Genomic DNA, 24231 nt, shown 5'->3' with positions numbered 1-24231 from the left:
GTCTGTGTGCAATGAATAAATATAATGTACAAGTTACACCTTTTGAATGCAATTACTGAAATAAATCAAGTTTTTCAAAATATTCTAATTTACTGGCTTTTACCTGTATATAACGATGGTTAAAATCAGGCACTTTGAAGCTTCTTTTAGGGATATTGCGTGATGGGTAAAATTTTGAAAAAAACTTCAAAAAATAAATTAAGCCACTAGGAACTGATTTTTAATGGTTTTAACCATTCTGAAATTGTGATAATGTTCCCCTTTAACGTTGATAAGAAATGCTTTGCATGCACTATGTTCTTACCGCAGCAGCTTGGCTTTGCTCTGCATGGCGTCCAGCAGCTCAATCTTGCCGTTCATCTCAGTCATCTCGTCCTCAAGGTTCTGCCGGGTCACGTCCACCTGCTGGCAGAGCTGAGCAAACACCCCGGCGAGCTCTCTGGTAGCCACAGGCAGACGAGCAGGAGGGCAAAGAGAGGTTTAGTGACACCACTCCCACGCAGGGTGATGATGCGTTACGTGCACTCACTGCTGGACTTGGTGGCTGCAGTTGGAGCCCGTGTAGCTGACGATGAGCTGCAGCTTCTCACAGGCGTACTCCACAAACTGTTTCTTGAACGCACGCTCCTTGGCCCTGGTGGTCCAGGTGAGGCGCTCGTAGACAAAAAGGAGGCCGTAGAGACCCACGGACAAGGCAATCAGACGCCAGCCCACGGCCTTCCAGATCTGCCCACACACAGACGTGTCATGATTAGGGTTGCAAAGGGGTGGAAAGTTGCCGGGAAATTTCCGGAAATTTACCACGAGAAGTTAAGCTCGGGAAGTTTGGAAATATTGACCTTTTTTTTTTTTTATTCAAAGTTGGACACGTCCATGGGAATTAATGGGAATATAAGCGGTAGAAAATGGATGGATGGATATGGGAATGAATGGGTAATTACAATAATGATATATCATTGGGCACTTGTCTGTATGCTGCTGCATCTTTGTGGCATACCTGACGTAGCTCTTTGCACAGTATTTGCTAATGTACACCGCCTTTCTGCCTACATTGGTTGGGGTGAAATGTCTCCACACATCGTGGCATTATTAGGGCCCGCATGGCCCATTGCAAAAGGACTCCCGAAGGGAGTCCTTATGCAATGGGACATAAGGACCTATTGTATTTGTAAGGTTTTATTCTTTATTCTTTATTCTTCCGCCGCCACATTAAACTGTAATTTGACCCACTTAACATGCTTCAAAACTCACCATATTTGACCCACACACCTGCGAAAATTGCCTTTTTAAAAAAAAAACGAACCACAAAACTCAAAATTGCGCTCTAGCGCCCCCTAGGAAAAAAAAAAACTAGACTGCCTGTAACTCCCACTAGGAAGGTCGGAGAGACATGAAACAAAAACCTCTATGTAGGTCTGACTTAGACCTACATTTCATAATAGTACATTGTCGGGCTAAAATCAACAGGAAGTTGGCAATTCCCCCTTCAAGACAAAAAAAGTACTAAAAACAGTAACTTTTGCCTCTTTGAGCTGTAATTTGACCCCCTTAACATGCTTCAAAACTCACCAAACTGAACGCACGCATCAGGACTGGCAAACATTGCGATCTAATAAAAAAACCTAACCCCAAATTTAAAAATTGCGCTCTAGAGCAATTTTTGAATAAAACGGAGAAAAAACTGCTCCTCGGAAGAAAAAAATGACAAAACTGCCTGTAACTCCCACTGGGAAGGTCGGAGAGACATGAAACAAAAACCTCTCCGTAGGTCTCACTTAGACCTACATTTCATAAATTGACAACCCCCAGCAAAAATCAACAGGAAGTTTGCTATTCCCCCTTCAAAACACATTTTTTGTAAAAACCGGTCACCTTCCTTCAAAAACGAACTCCTCTGAGCGCGTTTGTCGTTTCGCCTTCAAACTAACACAGGACAGAGATTGAACCCTTGTGATAACAATGACAGAAGCGCTTTTTTTCTAACTGCTCCGGTTTTGATTTTATGAGCCTTCAAAGACCCGCTGCGCTGATGCTGCTGCGCTGCTGTTTTTTTAAGATGGCTGCTTAAAAGCAGGAAGCACCAACGTGCCCACACAATGCAGACAAGGTAGGTACACTAGACAAAAGTCTTGGGACACTTCAGACTAAAAGTAGACAAAAGTATTGGGACACTTTGGACTAGCACCTGCCAAATACGCCGGCCCGACCAATGCTGCTTGCAGCTTTAATTCTCTTTGCATTTATTCATTCTTGTAAAAGACTAATGCAATGCTACACACAAATATATATATTAAAAATATTTGACTGATGGACAAATGAATAGAAATAGGCTAGATGAATAAATGAACAGTCAATCAGCATGCTAAATCAAACTATAAGCTACATTCTTGTATGACAACAGAATGGCTAGCAGAACAGAAGGCAGAGGAAACCACACATTGTCATTTAGTATTTGCTATTTGAACTTTACACATCACAAAAAAGGTCAATTCGGATCGCTAACGTCGTTAGCATAAATTAATGGGATTTAACATAGAGAAAATTAGCATCACGGCTAACAGCGAAATATTTTTGGTTCATTATGAGACTGTGGTGGTACATAAACCTAGCTCCATCCATCCATGTTCTACCGCTTGTCCCTTTCGGGCTCGATGGAGCCTATCTCAGCTGCATTGGAGCGGAAGGCGGGGTATACCCTGGTCAAGTCACCATCACCACCAGAAAGATACCGATCCCGGGATTGAACCCAGCACCTTCGTATTGTGAGGCAGACGCACTAACCCCTCTACCACTGTGGTGGTACATAAACCTAGCTAGCTAGAGATATTGGCCCCAAAATCATTGAACAAGTACAGGAACAGCTAGTCTGCTGGAGTAGTCTACAGTCATACAGTAACAAGCAATATTCAACTTAAATACCATAGATCAAATATATTTACCCCATCAACACTTACCTGACTGGATGAAGTCCTTGGGCTCAAATACTAGTGTGGCCTCAATAGCCCTGCTGTAGTGTGTAGCATGCTGGCAATTATCTGGGCATGTGATGGAGGAATGCACTGCACATGTGATGGAGGAATGCACAGTGCAGGGTTGAAATTCTACTGAATTTGCATGAAATCAGGTTGTTTTAGCTAATAATCATGCTGCAAGATCTAGCATGTTGCATTCAATGTTTATTCCCATTAACTCCCATGGAAAGTTTCCAACTTTGAATATTCCCGGAATTTTGCAGCCCTCGTCATGATGCGTGTATATTTCATGGAGGTCATGAGAGAGTGTGTCCTCACCACACCACCGACGACAAGGACGCCCATGGAGGTGCGAGACGTCAGGGAGGCAAGTCCCGTCACCATGGAGACCATCAGCTCCTCCTGGGTCATGGAGTTTTGCGGGAAGGGAGGCATGCTGGTGCTGACCGGGGTCAGTGCCATGGACCGAGGAATCTGGAGGAGAAGATGGTTGATTTAACAAGCTACTTCTTATCTGCTTTTAGTTTGTCATTCAAGTGGTCAAGTAGTAGATCCTGAAGAGACTGTCAGAAAGTGACTTGAAGATGATGTGTAAAACATCATCTATGCAACATTTTGAGCAAAGAACCACCATTACATGTTATGTAGACCACAAGGAAGTCTTTTACTTTTAGAAAAAGTCATAATAATATGACTCCTTTAATGCGCCTTTTGTCAAAAATAGACCATTCATCAGCAGTGAACCTTATAATACGGTGCGCCCTATGGTCCGGAAATATGTTACTTGTATTGTTTCATACCTGCCAACTTTTGAAATCAGAAAAACCTAGTAGCCAGGGTCCAGGGGTTGCAGGCCCCGGTAGATCCAGGACAAAGTCCTGGTGGGGGGCTCAGGCTTCGCCCCCCCCCCGACGCAAAATGATTATTAGCATTCAGACAGGTTAAAATGTTGCTAAAACCATCACTTTTCTATCAGTCACAGTGACTTTTCAAAACAAAAATATTACAGCAAAAATCATATGGGTTGATTGACATGTTTATTCTGTAAGCTAACTTCAATAGTTTGAAATTATTTTGACAGTTAATGCCAGTTATCCTGTCAACCTTTCACAAGACTTCAATTTGTTCATTGAAAGTATAAACACTTTTTACAGTAAACAAATGGTAAAACAGTACTAAACAATTCCATAAAAAAAAAAATTGGTGTCATTATTAACTTTCTGTCCAAGCTTGTATAATCTACTGCCTTGTTCAATTGTAAAAAATATTCTGTGCCTAAAATTCACATTTCTATCACAATTATCATACTGTAAACATGGTAAGCTAACTTCATTAAAATTAATAGTCCTGTCAATAGCATGGAATTACAATTCAAATGTAGTTTTTTTGTAAGCCTTTCAAAAGAATTCAAAATATGAAAAATTCATGAAAATTAATTGAAGCCATCAGACACTTGAAAAGTGGCACATCACATCTCTAATGTAATCATTTGAACTTTTCAACAGAAATAGCACTGCAAAAATATTAAGGACATACTTCTGTATTTTGGTAGTTATGCTGTCAACATTTAACAAGATTTCTTCAACTTGGACTTGAAAGCATAAATAGTATAAACACTTTTAACAGTATAACAGTACTAAACAATTCCAATAGATAACATTGGTGTCATTACCTTTTTGTGGCTAAAATCCAAATTTATTCTATCAGATTGATCATACTGCAAAAATGATATGGTAACTTTATGATAAGTTTACTTGAAGTGGCATAAAACACTGAAAGTGATTGTTCCTATAACCCCTTTGTTTCAAATGTTTGTTCCACTTGTGGCAGTCGGGCACCAGCATACCGTCTTTGACAACTTGAAGTGGCATAAAACACTGAAAGTGATTGTTCCTATAACCCCTTTGTTTTAAATGTTTTATGCCACTTCAAGTTGTCAAAGACGTGCTGTGAAATACAGCCGACAGGATTGCGCACCAAACACGAAGCAAGGCCAAAGCGCATGCATGGTGCAGGAGAACAAAGGACTTCTTTCATTTAAGGTTTGTGATAAACCATCAAACTCATTCGTTAAAAGGACTCTATAGTAATATAAAGTGAGTTTTTCTGGACATTATCATGCAAGGAAAGTTTATTTTTGGGACCGCGATCACCGCGTAATGATTTTTAAAGGTTGCATTACAAACATTTAACTGTCCCATGTGATCAGCCAGTGCGATTGGAAGTCCATGCTCAATTATTGCCTCCGTAAATAAAACTTCGGCATTTATCACATCCAAAGAATCTGTTTGGGCGACGAAAAACGTTGAAAGTTTTCCACTTGTATCGCTAGCAACGGCATTAAACTTGTGTTTTTTTGTCCCAACGTGGTCTTTTACATCGCTAATTCCTCCGTGTCCCATCGAAAAATCTTGTCTGCACAAGGTGCAATTCGCGTAGTTTTCACCCTTTATGGAACAGATAATTATTCCCGGATAGGCTTTTGAATATTCTTCACGGAATGACTGCAGTTTTCTTTTCGGTTTAAGACTCGTTTGCGATTTTTCTCCGGCTGATTCCATGATCGTTCGCTCGTTTTTTTAAATGAATGAAAAAACGTATTTTTTATCACTGCAACCGTAACCCGGAATAGGTTGATGAAAACCGTACTGATTACGGGAAAACCGGAGTAGTTGGCAGGTATGCTTTTGTATGAAAAAAGATCAAAAATAGACCATTCATCGGCAGTGAACCTTATAATACGGTGCGCCCTATGGTCCGGAAATTTGTTACTTGTATTGTTTGACTGTTTTTCATGTGTGCAATTTTGCAAGTGCAGATGAAGTTGCGACATACCTGATCACTGTAGCCCATGAGGGCCCGCCGGGTGTTCTTGGGCCCTAGAAAGCGGCTGACCAGCATGGTCCAGCCCAAAGAGAAGTGGAAGCTGATGTCCTCCTGGAAGTCGCTGCATAGCTTGTCACACGCCAGGTCATAACTCAGACTGAAGCACTGGCGAGGGAGCAGTTTGTCCACCTGCTCTCTGACTGGGCTGGGAAGGAGAGGCTTCAGACCCTCTGCACGGACACAAAACATTTCACACTTTGACCCAGAAGTCCACCATTCAAACGATAATTCTTAGTCTGAGGGAGCGGACAAAAAGTGAAGAGTTTGATCTGAAGACTAATAATATTTGCTGAACTGTCGGGAGATGTTCTGCACTGCTGGACAGGTGTGTTTCTTCAAATTATGACTTCAGGCACTTTGGACGTTGCACCACCTTAGAACGGGGGTCAGCAACCCGCGGCTCTGAAGCCGCATGCGGCTCTTGAGCACCGCCCTAGTGGCTCCCTGGAGCTTTTTCAAAAATGCATGAAAATGGAAAAGATGGTGGAAAAAATAAAATTTTTGTTTTAATATTGTTTCTCTAAGAGAGCAAACTTGACACAAACATTCCTAATTGTTACAAATCCCACTGTTTGTATTAAACATGCTTCACTGATGAGGATTTGGCGAGCGCCGTTTTGTCCTACTAATTTTTGGTCATAAAAATGTTAAAAATAAGTCCTACATTAATATATATATATATATATATATATATATATATATATCTTTTTCTTCAACGCTTAAATCTCGAGATCAGCAGTTTTTTCACCAAGTACCCCCACAGAAGAAACTAGGCTCTCCAAGTACCACCATAATGTCCAGCATTAAAATACAGTCAAATAGTAGGCCTAAGTACTCATTAAAAACCAAGCAGCGGTTTTATTCAACAGGTATATTTAAAAGTTGTGGCCACTGTAACATTACACACAGTTTGAACAGTAACACTGTGTTTGAACACAGGAAAATAAAAGACCGTACTTGAATCAAGTGATTCTTGGAAGTACCACTAGATGGAGCCCACGTAACACCGGCGGCACACGTAACACAGTTTGTGAGTCACTGCTCTCCATCAACTTCAGGTCTCTCTCTCCATAATGAGACTTTTGGCAATTTTTTTTATGTTGTATGTCCTTTTTTGTCACACCCTGTTTTTTGTGGCAAACACACCAAATATGTGATATTTTCCCCCAAAAAAACATCAAAGTGGAATTGGAGCCTAACATAAATCAATAATTAAGAACAAGATTGATTTTAGTTAATTATTATTTTTTGACTAAGGACAGTTTTTAAACTTAAAATTATTGAAGATCCAACGGCCCAACTCATTAAAGTTAAAAATAAATAAGTCGTAAGATAATTTTTTTTACTTTCAACACTCAGTCAACTTCCGATCTATCAATCCAAAATAAGTTTATTAATTTTTCATGTTTTTTGTTTGTTTGGTAATGGTCTTTTTGTCAAAGAGAATTTAGTTTGGCAAAAACCACCAAATATGCAATATTTACACCCCAAAATAATTATTTCAAAGTGGAATTTCTGATGTGTAGTAATTGGAAACTTGAATAGGTCAACACTGATTTTAATTCATTAATATTTTTGGAGCCGTGACAGCTTTGTGTGATTAGAGCAGCGTTTCTCAAAGTGTGGGGCGCGCCCCACTGGTGGGGAATAGAGACATGACAGGTGGGGCGCGAGGAACGGGAGGAAATTTCACTTTAATTTTTTTTATTATTATTATATTCTTAGATTTTTTTTTTTACTATGCTTTCATTTTCTATACACACTGTAAATCACTTTGTGATTCTGTCTGTGAAATCCGCTATATAAATAAATGGAAATTACCTTATTTTTACTGTAGGCTTTATATTTCTCGGTACGAGCGAAAGTTTGACAGACATAGCAACAGTAACTAATGGGGGCGGGGCTAAGCGGAATAAACTTTCGCGCGGATGGGTAGCAGGCTAATGTGTGGACCACAATTACACAAATATATACATTTGTGACTCGCACCTCAAAGGTCGTCGAGCCAGAGCCAGCGCCTGCAGAGAAACAAAAATCTGACGGGCACACACTGTGTCATTCACCGGGAAGCACTCGCGTCAAGGCAGCTCAGCCCCGAACTCAATGAGGTTTTAACATATGTTGTGAGCACGGTAAATTTGATCAAAACACGACCACTGAAAGCGCGACTGTTCTCTGCACTGTGTGAGGAAATGGGAGCTGATCATACAGCCGTGCTGTTTCACAGTGAAGCAAGGTGGCTCTCCCGGGGGAAAGTGCTGTCACTTGCCCTGTCTTGCCAAATGCATAGCTCCTCCTTTTTTTTTTTTTTAAAGATAGCAAAGTGGCACTTTTATTGTATTTATTATTGAACTTGATGCAAGTTATTTGATTTATTATTGAACTTGATGCAAGTTATAACACTTTTTTGATTTATTATTGAACTTGATGCAAGTTATAACACTTTTGTTTTATTTATTATTGAACTTGATGCAAGTTATAACACTTTTTTTGATTTATTATTGAACTTGATGCAAGTTATTTGATTCATTATTGAACTTGATGCAAGTTATAACACTTTTGTTTTATTTATTATTGAACTTGATGCAAGTTATAACACTTTTTTGATTTATTATTGAACTTGATGCAAGTTATTTGATTCATTATTGAACTTGATGCAAGTTATAACACTTTTGTTTTATTTATTATTGAACTTGATGCAAGTTATAACACTTTTTTTGATTTATTATTGAACTTGATGCAAGTTATTTGATTCATTATTGAACTTGATGCAAGTTATAACACTTTTGTTTTATTTATTATTGAACTTGATGCAAGTTATAACACTTTTTTGATTTATTATTGAACTTGATGCAAGTTATTTGATTCATTATTGAACTTGATGCAAGTTATAACACTTTTGTTTTATTTATTATTGAACTTGATGCAAGTTATAACACTTTTTTTGATTTATTATTGAACTTGATGCAAGTTATTTGATTCATTATTGAACTTGATGCAAGTTATAACACTTTTGTTTTATTTATTATTGAACTTGATGCAAGTTATAACACTTTTTTTAATTTATTATTGAACTTGATGCAAGTTATTTGATTTATTATTGAACTTGATGCAAGTTATAACACTTTTATTTGATTTATTATTGAACTTGATGCAAGTTATAACACTTATTTTGATTTATTATTGAACTTGATGCAAGTTATAACACTTTTATTTGATTTATTATTGAACTTGATGCAAGTTATAACACTTTTTTTGATTTATTATTGAACGTGATGCAAGTTATAAAACTTTTTTTGATTTATTATTGAACTTGATGCAAGTTATAACACTTTTTTTGATTTATTATTGAACGTGATGCAAGTTATAACACTTTTTTTGATTTATTATTGAACTTGATGGAAGTTATTTTATTTATTATTGAACTTGATGCAAGTTATACCACAGCTGCACAGTTATTTTATTTATTATTGAACTTGATGTTATTTTATGTTATTGAGTTTGAATGTATACAACTTGATGTTCAATAAATTTGAAAATGTTAAAGCTTGGCATTAGCGCTCTGTTGGGGCGATGGGGGCAGGTGGGGCTTGAAAACTCCCCCTTGTCCAAAGTGGGGGATGAAAAAAAAAGTTTGAGAACCACTGGATTAGAGTCAGCGTTGCAAGTTTATCTCGTTACATTTAAACTGTTTGCTTGTTATAGTATTTGTACAACACTTTAGACATGAATGGCTTGGATATTGTTACCTATCATGTCTGCCTGTGTGGTTTGAAGAGCGCCAGTGATGTTGGTGGAGCACCTCTCTGACATGTTCTTGCCCAAACACTCTTCTATATGTCGATGGAGTTCCTAGCAAACACAAAATAGGATTTTTTTTACCATGACAATGTGACAATAGTTACTTTGTTCCCTAGTTACATCCAAATAAGCAAGTTTACTGACCTCAATGCATACCAAAAGCATACCTGCCAACTTTTGAAATCAGAAAAACCTAGTAGCCAGGGTCCAGGGGCCGCAGGCCCCGGTAGGTCCAGGACAAAGTCCTGGTGGGGGGTTGAGGCTTCGCCCCCCGACGCAAAATGATTATTAGCATTCAGACAGGTTAAAATGTTGCTAAAACCATCACTTTTCTATCAGTCACAGTGACTTTTCAAAACAAAAATATTACAGCAAAAATCATATGGGTTGATTGACATGTTTATTCTGTAAGCTAACTTCAATAGTTTGAAATTATTTTGACAGTTAATGCCAGTTATCCTGTCAACCTTTTACAAGACTTCAATTTGTTAATTGAAAGTATAAAAAGTATAAACACTTTTTACAGTAAACAAATGGTAAAACAGTACTAAACAATTCCATTAAAAAAAAAATTGGTGTCATTATTAACTTTCTGTCCAAGCTTGTATAATCTACTGCCTTGTTCAATTGTATAAAATATTCTGTGCCTAAAATTCACATTTCTATCACAATTATCATACTGTAAACATGGTAAGCTAACTTCATTAAAATTAATAGTCCTGTCAATAGCATGGAATTACAATTCAAATGTAGTTTTTTTGTAAGCCTTTCAAAAGAATTCAAAATATGAAAAATGAATGAAAATTAATTGAAGCCATCAGACACTTGAAAAGTGGCACATCACATCTCTAATGTAATCATTTTAACCTTTCAACAGAAATAGCACTGCAAAAATATTAAGGACATACCGTATTTTCCGCACTATAAGGCGCACCTAAAAACCACAATTTTTCTCAAAAGCTAACAGTGCGCCTTATAACCCGGTGCGCTTTATTACGATTAATTTTCATAAAGTTTCGATCTCGCAACTTCGGTAAACAGCCGCCATCTTTTTTCCCGGTAGAACAGGAAGCGCTTCTTCTTCTACGCAAGCAACCGCCAAGGAAAGCACCCGCCCCCATAGAACAGGAAGCGCTTCACCCGCCCCCATAGAACAGGAAGCGCTTCACCCGCCCCCATAGAACAGGAAGCGCTTCACCCGCCCCCGGAAGAAGAAGAAAAAACGCGCGGATATCACCGTACGTTTCATTTCCTGTTTACATCTGTAAAGACCACAAAATGGCTCCTAATAAGCGATCCGGTTCATAAAAAGACGCAATCTCTCCATCCGCACACGGATTACTACCGTATTTCACAGCAACTGATATTCCTGTGAACCGCACTGTGGAACGGGAGCACGTACGGTGAATATTCGCACCACAGAGAATGAGGAGTCATCCTTCACTGTGGTTCTAGCTTGCCATGCTAACTTCCACCCATGGTGATATTCAAAAGGAAGACCTTGCCAAAAGAGACCTTTCCAGCCGGCGTCATCATAAAAGCTAACTCGAAGGGATGGATGGATGAAGAAAAGATGAGCGAGTGGTTAAGGGAAGTTTACGCGAAGAGGCCGGGTGGCTTTTTTCACACAGCTCCGAAGGCGAACACACCTTCACTAAGACGGGCAGACAGCCTCGGACGACATACGCCAACATTTGCCAGTGGATCGTAAATGCTTGGGCAGATATTTCGGTCACAACTGTGGTCCGAGCTTTCCGGAAGGCAGGATTCACAGAACAACAGCGACACTGACTCCCGATGACTTCTACGAGACGGAACCGGCCATTTTGGATCCCACGCTTGCGCAACTTTTCAATTCGGACACCGAAGACGAAGAATTCGAAGGATTTACGAATGAAGAATAACTTCAGAAGGTGAGCGCTATGTTTATTTTGTGTGTTGTGACATTAACGTTCGAGCAACATTATGTTAATATTGCTCTACACCATTTTGAATTTTACTATGTTTGTGATTGCACATTTGCGTACATTTTGGGACAGAGTTGTTAGAACGCTGGTTTTCAATATATTATTAAAGTTTGACTGAACTATCTGACTGTTTTTTTGACATTCACTTTAGCGCAGCGTTTTTTTGACATTCACTTTAGCGCAGCGTAGGCGCGGCTTTTAGTCCGGGGCGGCTTATTGGTGGACAAAATTATGAAATATGTAATTCATAGAAGGTGCGGCTAATAATCCGGTGCGCCTTATAGTGCGGAAAATACGGTACTTCTGTATTTTGGTAGTTATGCTGTCAACATTTAACAAGATTTCTTCAACTTGGACTTGAAAACATAAATAGTATAAACACTTTTAACAGTATAACAGTACTAAACAATTCCAATAGATAACATTGGTGTCATTACCTTTTTGTGGCTAAAATCCGAAAAACGTTGAAAGTTTTCCACTTGTATCGCTAGCAACGGCATTAGACTTGTGTTTTTTTGTCCCAACGTGGTCTTTTACATCGCTAATTCCTCCGTGTCCGATTGAAAAATCTTGTCTGCACAAGGTGCAATTTGCGTAGTTTTCCCCCTTTTTGGAAGGGATAATTATTCCCGGATAGGCTTTTGAATATTCTTCACGGAATGACTGCAGTTTTCTTTTCGGTTTAAGACTCGTTTGCGATTTTTCTCCGGCTGATTCCATGATCGTTCGCTCGTTTGGAAACAATGGCAACTGGTGCCTTGTGCTTGGCAGCGATGCTATAAATAGCCTCGCGCATTTAAAAAAAAATGTTTTTTTTAATTAATGAAAAACCGTATTTTTTATCACTGCAACCGTAACCCGGAATAGGTTGATGAAAACCGTACTAATTACGGGAAAACCGGAGTAGTTGGCAGGTATGCAAAAGTGAGCAAGAAAATAACTTTGGAAAGTGTGCTGGATCTCACTTTCTTGTAGACTTTCAGGACCACTGAGGACGGGTGGAAGTCCATGTGAAAATCATCTACTAGAACGTGGAGCTTCCTGATTTCTTCGGCCATGCAATTAGACACCTGGACACAAGAACAGAACATGGATGTCACTTCTTCTCCATGTTGGGTATTTACTAAGGCTGAAACGACGCGTCGACATAGTCGACGTCATCGATTACGTAAATACGTCGACGCCGTTTTTGTGCGTCGACGCGTCGCATACTGTATTTCCTTGAATAGCCGCCAGGGCGCTAATTAATTTAAAACCCCTTCTCACTCCTGCGCTTACCAAAAGGCGTGGGGTAAATTTAGGCCTGCGCTTATAAATTTGAGTGATGTAAGGATACCATCATGAAAAGCACATTTAATTAAAAAAAACTTTATTATGGTCTTACCTTTACTTATGAGTCCATGCACAGCTGCTTCTGATCAAAAGCATCGATAACTTGTTTATAGAAGTCTTCCTTATCTTTCTTCAGTTTTAAAGTCTCTCTGTCTCGATGGAGATATTCCTTTAAGTATTACCTCCTGCTTCCATTGAAAGTCCAGTTTAGAAAACTGTTTTATTTTAGATAGGTAATCCTCCATGTTAAAAGTGCAAGCAAACGATCACTGCTCACTCTTGTGGCTTGTTGTCTTCTTCTGCAACACCGGTCTTCTGCAGTACCGGTACTCGCAAGAAGGATCACCAGCGCCCTCTACCAGCAGGAGGCGGGAGTCATTTAATGACTCATATTTGACACACGCAGCTACGGTATATTAATAAAACATAGCTGCTTACTGTTCTTTTTAGCATATTCAAAAGCTTGGACCTTAAATCTTACTGAATAGCTCTTAATCTTCTTCCCTTTATTGAAATCAGCCTCCTCCATTTTGAAAATGATGACAGGTGAAGTGTCACTCATGACATGACGAGTTTGACCCGGCGAAAATTCCAGACATGCGCTAATAAAATTAATATTTTGCGAAACGAGTTTGATCCGGCGTTAATCCTGAGCCGGCGGTAAAGCCAGGCATGCGCTAATTATTTTGCGAAACGAGTTTGACCCGGCAGTAATTCGAGGCATGCGAATACTATATACCCGGCGCCGATTCAAGGAAATACGCACTTTTTTGTATTGGATGTTTATCTTTATTTTTGCACATTTTAAAGCAAAATAAGCAATACTTTTACTTTTGAAATGCTTATACTATTGCAGAATATTAACATTTGCACTGTATGTTTGTTTTATATTTGCACATTAAAAAGCAAATAAGCTACTTTTAATTTTGTTAAATGTTAAAAGGTTTAAATGTTTACATTGTTACAGAATATTTTGTCATGTTGTTGTCAATGTTGACTGATACTTTTTTTTTTTGTAAATAAAAGCCATGCCTTTTGATAAAACTGGCCTACATTTATTTTTTCATCTTCATTTTAAGTAAAAGAATAATCGGTATAAGGAAAAATAATCTGTAGATTAATCGAAAAAATAATCTATAGATTAACCAATTAACCGAAAAAATAATCTATAGATTAATCGATAGAAAAATAATCATTAGCTGCAGCCTTAGTATTTACATCATCCCAGAAAGGTCAACTCGTCATTTGTTTGTTTGGCAAAATGTGCACTGTGCTGTTAGACATGTAGGAGCAGACACTTGTCTACTGTTTACAAACTATTTGAAAGGCAATTTAAAATAAATGAAGAATAGTGAACAACAGGCTGAATAAGTGTACGTTATATGAGGCATAAATAACCAACTGAGAACGTGCCTGGTATGTTAACGTACCGTATTTTTCGGACTATAAGTGGCAGTTTTTTTCAGTTTGGCCGGGGGTGCGACTTATACTCAGGAGCGACTTATGTGTGAAATGATGAACACATTATAATATTATTGATGTCATTCACGTAAGAGACTAGACGTATAAGATTTCATGGGATTTAGCGATTAGGAGTGACAGATTGTATAGCATGTTCTATATGTTATAGTTATTTGAATGACTCTTACCATAATATGTTACGTTAACATACCAGTTGGTTATTTATGCCTCATATAACGTACACTTATTCAGCCTTTATTTATTTTAAATTGCCTTTCAAATGTCTATTCTTGGGTGTTGGCTTTTATAAAATACATTTCCCCAAAAAATGCGACTTATACTCCAGTGCGACTTATATATGTTTTTTCCTTCTTTATTATGCATTTTCGGCCGGTGCGACTTATACTCCGGAGCGACTTATAGTCCGAAAAATAGGGTAACATATTATGGTAAGAGTCATTCAAATAACTATAACATATAGAACATGCTATACGTTTACCAGACAATCTGTCACTCCTAATCGCTAAATCCCATGAAAATAAAACTTCGGCATTTATCACATCCAAAGAATCTGTTTGGGCGACGAAAAACGTTGAAAGTTTTCCACTTGTATCGCTAGCAACGGCATTAGACTTGTGTTCTTTTGTCCCAACGTGGTCTTTTACATCGCTAATTCCTCCGTGTCCGATCGAAAAATCTTGTCTGCACAAGGTGCAATTCGCGTAGTTTTCACCCTTTTTGGAAGGGATAATTATTCCCGGATAGGCTTTTGAATATTCTTCACGGAATGACTGCAGTTTTCTTGTCGGTTTAAGACTCGTTTGCGATTTTTCTCCGGCTGATTCCATGATCGTTCGCTCGTTTGGAAACAATGGCCTCGTGCTTGGCATTTGGAATGGCTCGATAGGAAGTTATGGGAAGCAGTGTCGATTGTCATTGTTACGCGATTTCGTAAATAAAACTTTAAAAAAAAAAAATTTTTAATTAATGAAAAACCGTATTTTTTATCACTGCAACCGTAACCCGGAATAGGTTGATGAAAACCGTACTAATTACGGGAAAACCGGAGTAGTTGGCAGGTATGGTGTGGGTGTCAGGGACAGACGCGGAAGGAGATTTTTACAACAAAGTTCTAAAGCTTAGTGATATATCACATATATCAGATTGTAGGTGGGATTTTTTTTACCCTTTGCGTTCATAATTGGCTGTGTTTGTTGCATTATTGTTGCGTTTCACCTGATTGTAAAATATGTGGATGGAAAGAGGGTGTGACGTTCATATGTTGTCAATATTCAGTGTTTTATCCTTCATAGTTAATATTGTAATTCCCACATTCTTTATTTTCATGTACATTCTGGGTGTCTCATTCAGTAAAAAAATGGAAAATTCCATTCCGTTTTTTAAGGCGGTCTGTCATAACCTTTTTAGCATTCAGACATTATTGTGAGGTTTTGTATTATCCATCCATCCATCTTCTTCCGCTTATCCGAGGTCGGGTCGCGGGGGCAGCAGCCTAAGCAGGGAAGCCCAGACTTCCCTCTCCCCAGCCACTTCGTCCAGCTCTTCCTGTGGGACCCCGAGGCGTTCCCAGGCCAGCCGGGAGACATAGTCTGCCCAACGTGTCCTGGGTCTTCCCCGCGGCCTCCTACCGGTCGGACGTGCCCTAAACACCTCCCTAGGGAGGCGTTCGGGTGGCATCCTGACCAGATGCCCGAACCACCTCATCTGGCTCCTCTCCATGTGGAGGAGCAGCGGCTTTACTTTGAGCTCCTCCCGGATGACAGAGCTTCTCACCCTATCTCTAAGGGAGAGACCCGCCACTCGGCGGAGGAAACTCATTTGGGCCGCTTGTACCCGTGATCTTGTCCTTTCGGTCATAACCCAAAGCTCATGATCATAGGTGAGGATGGGAACGTAGATCGACCGGTAAATTGAGAGCTTTGCCTTCCGGCTCAGCTCCTTCTTCATCACAACGGATCGATACAGCGTCCGCATTACTGAAGACGCCGCACCGATCCGCCTGTCGATCTCACGATCCACTCTTCCCTCACTCGTGAACAAGACTCCGAGGTACTTGAACTCCTCCACTTGGGGCAAGATCTCCTCCCCAACCCGGAGATGGCACTCCACCCTTTTCCGGGAGAGAACCATGGACTCGGACTTGGAGGTGCTGATTCCCATCCCAGTCGCTTCACACTCGGCTGCGAACAGATCCAGTGAGAGCTAAAGATCTTGGCCGGAGGAAGCCATCAGGACCACATCATCTGCAAATAGCAGAGACCTAATCCTGCAGCCACCAAACCAGATCCCCTCAACGCCCTGACTGCGCCTAGAAATTCTGTCCATAAAAGTTATGAACAGAATGGGTGACAAAGGGCAGCCTTGGCGGAGTCCAACCCTCACTGGAAACGTGTCCGACTTACTACCGGCAATGCAGACCAAGCTCTGACACTGATCATACAGGGAGCGGACCGCCACAATCAGACAGTCCGATACCCCATACTCTCTGAGCACTCCCCACAGGACTTCCCGGGGTACACGGTCGAATGCCTTCTCCAAGTCCACAAAGCACATGTAGACTGGTTGGGCAAACTCCCATGCACCCTCAAGGACCCTGCCCAGAGTATAGAGCTGGTCCACAGTTCCACGACCAGGACGAAAACCACACTGTTCCTCCCCAACCCAGAGATGGCACTCCACCCTTTTCCGGGCGAGAACCATGGACTCGGACTTGGAGGTGCTGATTCTCATCCCAGTCGCTTCACACTCGGCTGCGAACCGATCCAGTGAGAGCTGAAGATCTTGGCCAGATGAAGCCATCAGGACCACATCATCTGCAAAAAGCAGAGACCTAATCCTACAGCCACCAAACCAGATCCCCTCAACGCCTTGACTGCGCCTAGAAATTCTGTCCATAAAAGTTATGAACAGAATGGGTGACAAAGGGCAGCCTTGGCGGAGTCCAACCCTCACTGGAAACGTGTCCGACTTACTGCCGGCAATGCGGACCAAGCTCTGACACTGATCATACAGGGAGCGGACCGCCACAATCAGACAGTCCGATACCCCATACTCTCTGAGCACTCCCCACAGGACTTCCCGGGGTACACGGTCGAATGCCTTCTCCAAGTCCACAAAGCACATGTAGACTGGTTGGGCAAACTCCCATGCACCCTCAAGGACCCTGCCCAGAGTATAGAGCTGGTCCACAGTTCCACGACCAGGACGAAAACCACACTGTTCCTCCCCAACCCAGAGATGGCACTCCACCCTTTTCCGGGTGAGAACCATGGACTTGGACTTGGAGGTGCTGATTCTCATCCCAGTCGCTTCACACTCAGCTGCGAACCGATCCAGTGAGAGCTGAAGATCCTGGCCAGATGAAGCCATCAGGACCACATCATCTGCAAAAAGCAGAGACCTAATCCTGCAGCCACCAAACCAGATCCCCTCAACGCCTTGACTGCGCCTAGAAATTCTGTCTGGTTTTGTATTAGTGTTCCTAAAAATAGATATACTGGCCCAAAGACACATTTTTTTCTCTAAATTTGTCCCCCCAAAGCAAAATAATTGCCCAGGCCTGCTGTAGCGCATTGTTGCTCACCTGCCTCTCCACCTCCTCTGTGATCTTCTTGATCTTGGTCTTACAGTCCATAGTCAGTAGGTCCAACTGCTTGTCGATAAACTCCAGTCGCTCCTGGCGGTCTTCTTTGGTCTCAAGACAGTAGACCCTACAGATGCACATTATGTTACACAATAGATGTTTAGACACAGTCTGTGAGAACGTAAATGTTTGTTTCAAATGAATACAATGGAGTGACAATTTCTATCCATCAAGCAGATCTAATCAAAAGAGTTCCCTGAAAAAGCTGACCTCTGCTCCTGTGCGGCAATGTGCACTGCATCCATGATGTGCCGCAAGGCTTCAGAGATCTGCTTGGCACGCACTGTGTGCTGCTCAAACTTGGTCTTCACCGCCGACTGGGAGATGCACTCCTGTCAGCGGGCAAACGTCAACAACATTAAATACTATCACATCACATCATCAAAATCACATGTAACTCATTTATTGTTGCTTAATAAAAAGGTGACATGAGTGGAAGGTGACTCTGGAAAGGGCAGAACTTTACACAAATCTAATGTCAAGATTCATTGCATATGTGAAGAAAAAAAGAAGAAATTGTTGCTAAATAATAAATAAATAAATAAACCTTACTGATATTATTAAAGTACCAGGAGAATGGAAAAACAAGTTGTCTCTATTCATTTTTTTTTTCAGCATTGAATGCCCATTGTGTTCTGCGTCCTGATTGGCTAAGTACATGAACAATATTCTTCATGTCCTGTACAGTACAGAATGTATACTGTGGTGGGGGAAATAATCGTGAACACGTTTTTAATATGGATGAGACAGACTTATTTTAGAAACGCATTTTTATCATGCAGGACGGAGTCAAAAGTGCAGGATTTAAAGCCCAAAAAGATCATGTGACTCTGGTTATTAGAGATGCGCGGATAGGCAATTATTTCATCCGCAACCGCATCACAAAAGTCGTCAACCATCCGCATCCACCCGAATTTAACATTTAATCAACACCGCACCCGCCCGCACCCGCCCGTTGTTATATATCTAATATAGACGATGCAAGGCATTAGTGAGGTTATAAAGCTTTTGCCTGTTAAAGAAAGGAGACTGATCCAATGTAGCAGAGACATTCAATGCGTGCCACGCAGTCACGGCCCAGACGCAGTTTCCAAAAACAATTTGAAATGTGGACTCGTCAGACCACAGAACATTTTTCCCCTTTGTATCAGTCCATCTTAGATGAGCTCAGGCCCAGCAAAGCCGACAGCGTTTCTGGGTGTTGTTGATAAACGGTTTTCACCTTGCATAGGAGTTTTAACTTGCACTTACAGATGTAGCGACCAACTGTAGTTACTGACAGTGGGTTTCTGAAGTGTTCCTGAGCCCATGTGGTGATATCCTTTACACACTGATGTCGCTTGTTGATGCAGTACAGCCTGAGGGATCGAAGGTCACGGGCTTAGCTGCTTACGTGCAGTGATTTCTCCAGATTCTCTGAACCCTTTGATGATATTACGGAGCGTAGATGGTGAAATCCCTAAATTCCTTGCAATAGCTGCTTGAGAAAGGTTTTTCTTAAACTGTTCAACAATTTGCTCACGCATTTGTTGACAAAGTGGTGACCCTCGCCCCATCCTTGTTTGTGAATGACTGAGCATTTCATGGAATCTACTTTTATACCCAATCATGGCACCTACCTGTTCCCAATTAGCCTGTTCACCTGTGGGATGTTCCAAATAAGTCTTTGATGAGCATTCCTCAACTTTATCAGTATTTATTGCCACCTTTCCCAACTTCTTTGTCACGTGTTGCTGGCATCAAATTCTAAAGTTAATGATTATTTGCAAAAAAAAAAAAATGTTTATGAGTTTGAACATGAAATATGTTGTCTTTGTAGCATATTCAACTGAATATGGGTTGAAAATGATTTGCAAATCATTGTATTCCGTTTATATTTACATCTAACACAATTTCCCAACTCATATGGAAACGGGGTTTGTACATCTACAATATATCAGCAAGCAATATGTAAGAAATATGTAAAAATAAAGATCTCAATTAAAAGTTCAACAATGCATTACAATTTATATTGATGATTATTACAATGATGATTTACTAAATTATGTAGGATAGAGAGTCCACCAATACCGGAACCTTAAAAACTAGGGATGCACATTATTTACTTTTTTCAAGCCAATACCAATACAGATAACCACAACCTTCCTAAACTTTCAAAACACCATCACAGCAATGTTGCCGTTTCAGCTCGCTGATAAGGTTTGATGTGTTGAAGCTGGATGGTTTTTATTCCTCTTCGCGTAATATATGCAGAACATTTTGTGCAGATAACACACAAAATGTCTCCCTCCGAAAGAGTGAAGAAGTCCCACATGATCGACGCCATGTTTCGGTGGCACAGTTTGGTCATTTTTCTTAGTTGTATATTTTAATCTAGTGATAAATGTTATCACTAGATTTGTCGTGATGACTTCATAATTCCTCATATCGGCCCGATATTTATCAGTCTGATATTTATCGTGCATTCCTACTAAAAAAAAGACACTGCCAAATATTACTGGCATTATTTAGGCTTAGGAGTACAAATGAAAATCCATCCATCCATCCATCCATCTTCTTCCGCTTATCCGAGGTCGGGTCGCGGGGGCAGCAGCCTAAGCAGGGAAGCCCAGACTTCCCTCTCCCCAGCCACTTCGTCCAGCTCTTCCCGGGGGATCCCGAGGAGTTCCCAGGCCAGCCGGGAGACATAGTCTTCCCAACGTGTCCTGGGTCTTCCTCGTGGCCTCCTACCGGTCGGATGTGCCCTAAACACCTCCCGAGGGAGGCGATCGGGTGGCATCCTGACCAGATGCCCGAACCACCTCATCTGGCTCCTCTCCATGTGGAGGAGCAGCGGCTTTACCGTATTTTCCGCACTATAAGGCGCACCTAAAAACCACAAATTTTCTCAAAAGCTGACAGTGCGCCTTATAACCCGGTGCGCTTTATATATGGATTAATATTAAGATTCATTTTCATAAAGTTTCGGTCTCGTAACTACGGTAAACAGCCGCCATCTTTTTTCCTGGTAGAACAGGAAGCGCTTCTTCTTCTACACAAGCAACCGCCAAGGTAAGCACCCGCCCCCATAGAACAGGAAGCGCTTCTTCTTCTACTGTAAGCAACCACCCGCCCGCGTAGAAGAAGAAAAAGCGCGCGGATATTACCGTACGTTTCATTTCCTTTGTGTGTTTACATCTGTAAAGACCACAAAATGGCTCCTACTAAGCGACAGGGATCCGGTTCATGAAAAGACGCAATCTCTCCATCCGCACACGGATTACTATTTCACAGCAACTGATATTCCTGTGAACCGCACTGTGGATACAACGGGAGCACGTACGGTGAATATTCGCACCACAGGGAATGAGAAGTCATCCTTCACTGTGGTTCTAGCTTGCCATGCTAATGGCCAGAAACTTCCACCCATGGTGATATTCAAAAGGAAGACCTTGCCAAAAGAGACCTTTCCAGCCGGCGTCATCATAAAAGCTAACTCGAAGGGATGGATGAAGAAAAGATGAGCGAGTGGTTAAGGTAAGTTTAAGTTTACGCGAAGAGGCCGGGTGGCTTTTTTCACGCAGCTCCGTCCATGTTGATATACGACTCCATGCGCGCCCACATCACGCTGGTTTTTAATATATTATTAAAGTTTGACTGACCTATCTGACTGTTTTTTTGACATTCCTTTAGCGCAGTTAGATGCGGCTTACAACACGGGGCGGCTTATAGGTGGACAAAGTTTTGAAATATGCCGTTCATTGAAGGCGCGGCTTATAACCCAGGGCGCCTTATGGTGCGGAAAATACGGTACTTTGATCTCCCCACGGATGACAGATCTTCTCACCCTATCTCTAAGGGAGAGCCCCGCCACCCGGCGGAGGAAACTCATTTCGGCCGCTTGTACCCGTGATCTTGTCCTTTCGGTCATAACCCAAAGCTCATGACCATAAGTGAGGATGGGAACGTAGATCGACCGGTAAATCGAGAGCTTTGCCTTCCGGCTCAGCTCCTTCTTCACCACAACGGATCGATACAGCGTCCGCATTACTGAAGACGCCGCACCGATCCGCCTGCCGATCTCACGATCCACTCTTCCCTCACTCGTGAACAAGACTCTGAGGTACTTGAACTCCTCCACTTGGGGCAGGGTCTCCTCCCCAACCCGGAGATGGCACTCCACCCTTTTCCGGGCGAGAACCATGGACTCGGGACTTGGAGGTGCTGATTCTCATCCCAGTCGCTTCACACTCGGCTGCGAACCGATCCAGTGAGAGCTGAAGATCCTGGCCAGATGAAGCCATCAGGACCACATCATCTGCAAAAAGCAGAGATCTAATCCTGCAGCCACCAAACCGGATCCCCTCAACGCCTTGACTGCGCCTAGAAATTCTGTCCATAAAAGTTATGAACAGAATAGGTGACAAAGGGCAGCCTTGGCGGAGTCCAACCCTCACTGGAAACGTGTCCGACTTACTGCCGGCAATGCGGACCAAGCTCTGACACTGATCATACAGGGAGCGGACCGCCAAAATCAGACAGTCCGATACCCCATACTCTCTGAGCACTCCCCACAGGACTTCCCGAGGGACACGGTCGAATGCCTTCTCCAAGTCCACAAAACACATGTAGACTGGTTGGGCAAACTCCCATGCACCCTCAAGGACCCTGCCCAGAGTATAGAGCTGGTCCACAGTTCCACGACCAGGACGAAAACCACACTGTTCCTCCTGAATCCGAGGTTGGACTATCCGGCGTAGCCTCCTCTCCAGTACACCTGAATAGACCTTACCGGGAAGGCTGAGGAGTGTGATCCCACGATAGTTAGAACACAACAAATGAAAATCCTCAAAAAAAAACAAGGTTTCAATAGTTTCCACATTTTAGTCCTACCTCAAATCGCCTCTCAAAGTTCTGAAACTCAAACATTCTAGCTTGGAATCCCTCAGCAAGAGCTCCACCTGAAACAGGACAACCAAATGAGTTCTTGTTAAAGTTAGCGACATTTGATCTATTTGTTTAGATCAGTGGTCCTCAGACCTTTTTCACCAAATACCACCTCAGAAAACACTTAATAATTATAATAATAATAACAATTGGTTCTCAAAAAACCACCATAATGAATAAATACAGTAGCGTAGCAGGCCTAAGTATTCATTTAAAAACAAGGCCACTGTAACATTACACACAGTTTGAACATAGGAAAATCAAAAACTGTACTTGAATCAAGTGATTCTTTGACACACCACTAGATGGAGCACACAGTGTGAGGATCACAGGTTTAGAACAATTCCTGTTGACTAGTGATGGGTCCGGCAACACCGATGCATCGGCGCATGCGTCGAGCTCATAGAGCAAAACCCTGTGTCGGTGCGCGTACCGCTTTTAGAAAGTCTTGGTGCCCGCGGTCACCAGGTAGCCCGTAAGGACCAGATCAGTCGCCCGCTGGCCTGTTCTAAAAATAGCTCAAAGAGCAGCACTTACCAGTGAGCTGCCTCTATTTTTTAAATGTCATTTATTTATTAGCAAGCTGGTCTCGCTTTGCTTGACATTTTTAATTCTAAAAGAGACAAAACTCAAATAGAATTTGAAAATCCAAGAAAATATTTTAAAGACTTGGTCTTCACTTGGAATAAGCGGTAGAAAATGGATGGATGGATGGGTCTTCACTTGTGTAAATAAATTCATTTATTTTTTTACTTTGCTTCTTATTACTTTTAGAAATACAATTTTAGAGAAAAAACACAAACTTAAAAATGATTTTAGGATTTTTAAACAAATATACCTTTTTACCTTTTAAATGTCTTCCTCTTCTTTCCTGGCAATTTAAATCAATGTTCAAGTAAATTTATTTTTTATTGTAAAGAATAATAAATATTTTAGCTTCTGGTTTTTCGACGAAGAATATTTGTGAAATATTTCTTCAAACTTACTATGATTAAAATTCATAAAAATTATTCTGGCAAATCTAGAAAATCTGTAGAATCAAATTTAAATCTTATTTCAAAGTATTTTGAATTTCTTTTAAAATTTTTGTTCTGGAAAATCTAGAAGAAATACTGATTTGTCTTTGTTAGAAATATAGCTTGGTCCAATTTGTTAAATATTCTAACAAAGTGCAGATTGGATTTTAACCAATTTAAAACATGTCATCAAAATTCTAAAATGT

The 24231-nt window shown here is 41.0% G+C and overlaps 1 protein-coding gene across 2 annotated transcripts in view; it reads right to left on the bottom strand.

Annotated features, from left to right (window-relative positions):
* Positions 1 to 284: 284 nt before the first annotated feature.
* The window catches only part of mfn2 (mitofusin 2), a 51123-nt gene continuing 27176 nt past the window's right edge, over positions 285 to 24231 (bottom strand). For both annotated transcript variants that reach the window (XM_072914845.1, XM_072914844.1), the window contains 9 exons: positions 22956 to 23023; positions 18294 to 18415; positions 18024 to 18150; positions 12592 to 12696; positions 9608 to 9710; positions 5808 to 6028; positions 3291 to 3446; positions 530 to 726; positions 285 to 439 (listed from right to left, as the gene is read on the bottom strand). In XM_072914845.1, the coding sequence (XP_072770946.1) occupies positions 301 to 439; positions 530 to 726; positions 3291 to 3446; positions 5808 to 6028; positions 9608 to 9710; positions 12592 to 12696; positions 18024 to 18150; positions 18294 to 18415; positions 22956 to 23023 (1238 nt within the window). In that variant the 3' untranslated portion in view covers positions 285 to 300. The remainder of the gene's footprint in view (positions 440 to 529; positions 727 to 3290; positions 3447 to 5807; positions 6029 to 9607; positions 9711 to 12591; positions 12697 to 18023; positions 18151 to 18293; positions 18416 to 22955; positions 23024 to 24231) is intronic.

Source organism: Nerophis lumbriciformis, linkage group LG01 (genome assembly GCF_033978685.3).
Source record: "Nerophis lumbriciformis linkage group LG01, RoL_Nlum_v2.1, whole genome shotgun sequence".
In the NCBI taxonomy this organism is placed as follows: domain Eukaryota; kingdom Metazoa; phylum Chordata; class Actinopteri; order Syngnathiformes; family Syngnathidae; genus Nerophis; species Nerophis lumbriciformis.
Note: the sequence above shows the minus strand (reverse complement) of the source record. Positions and strands in the feature narration are given on the sequence as shown.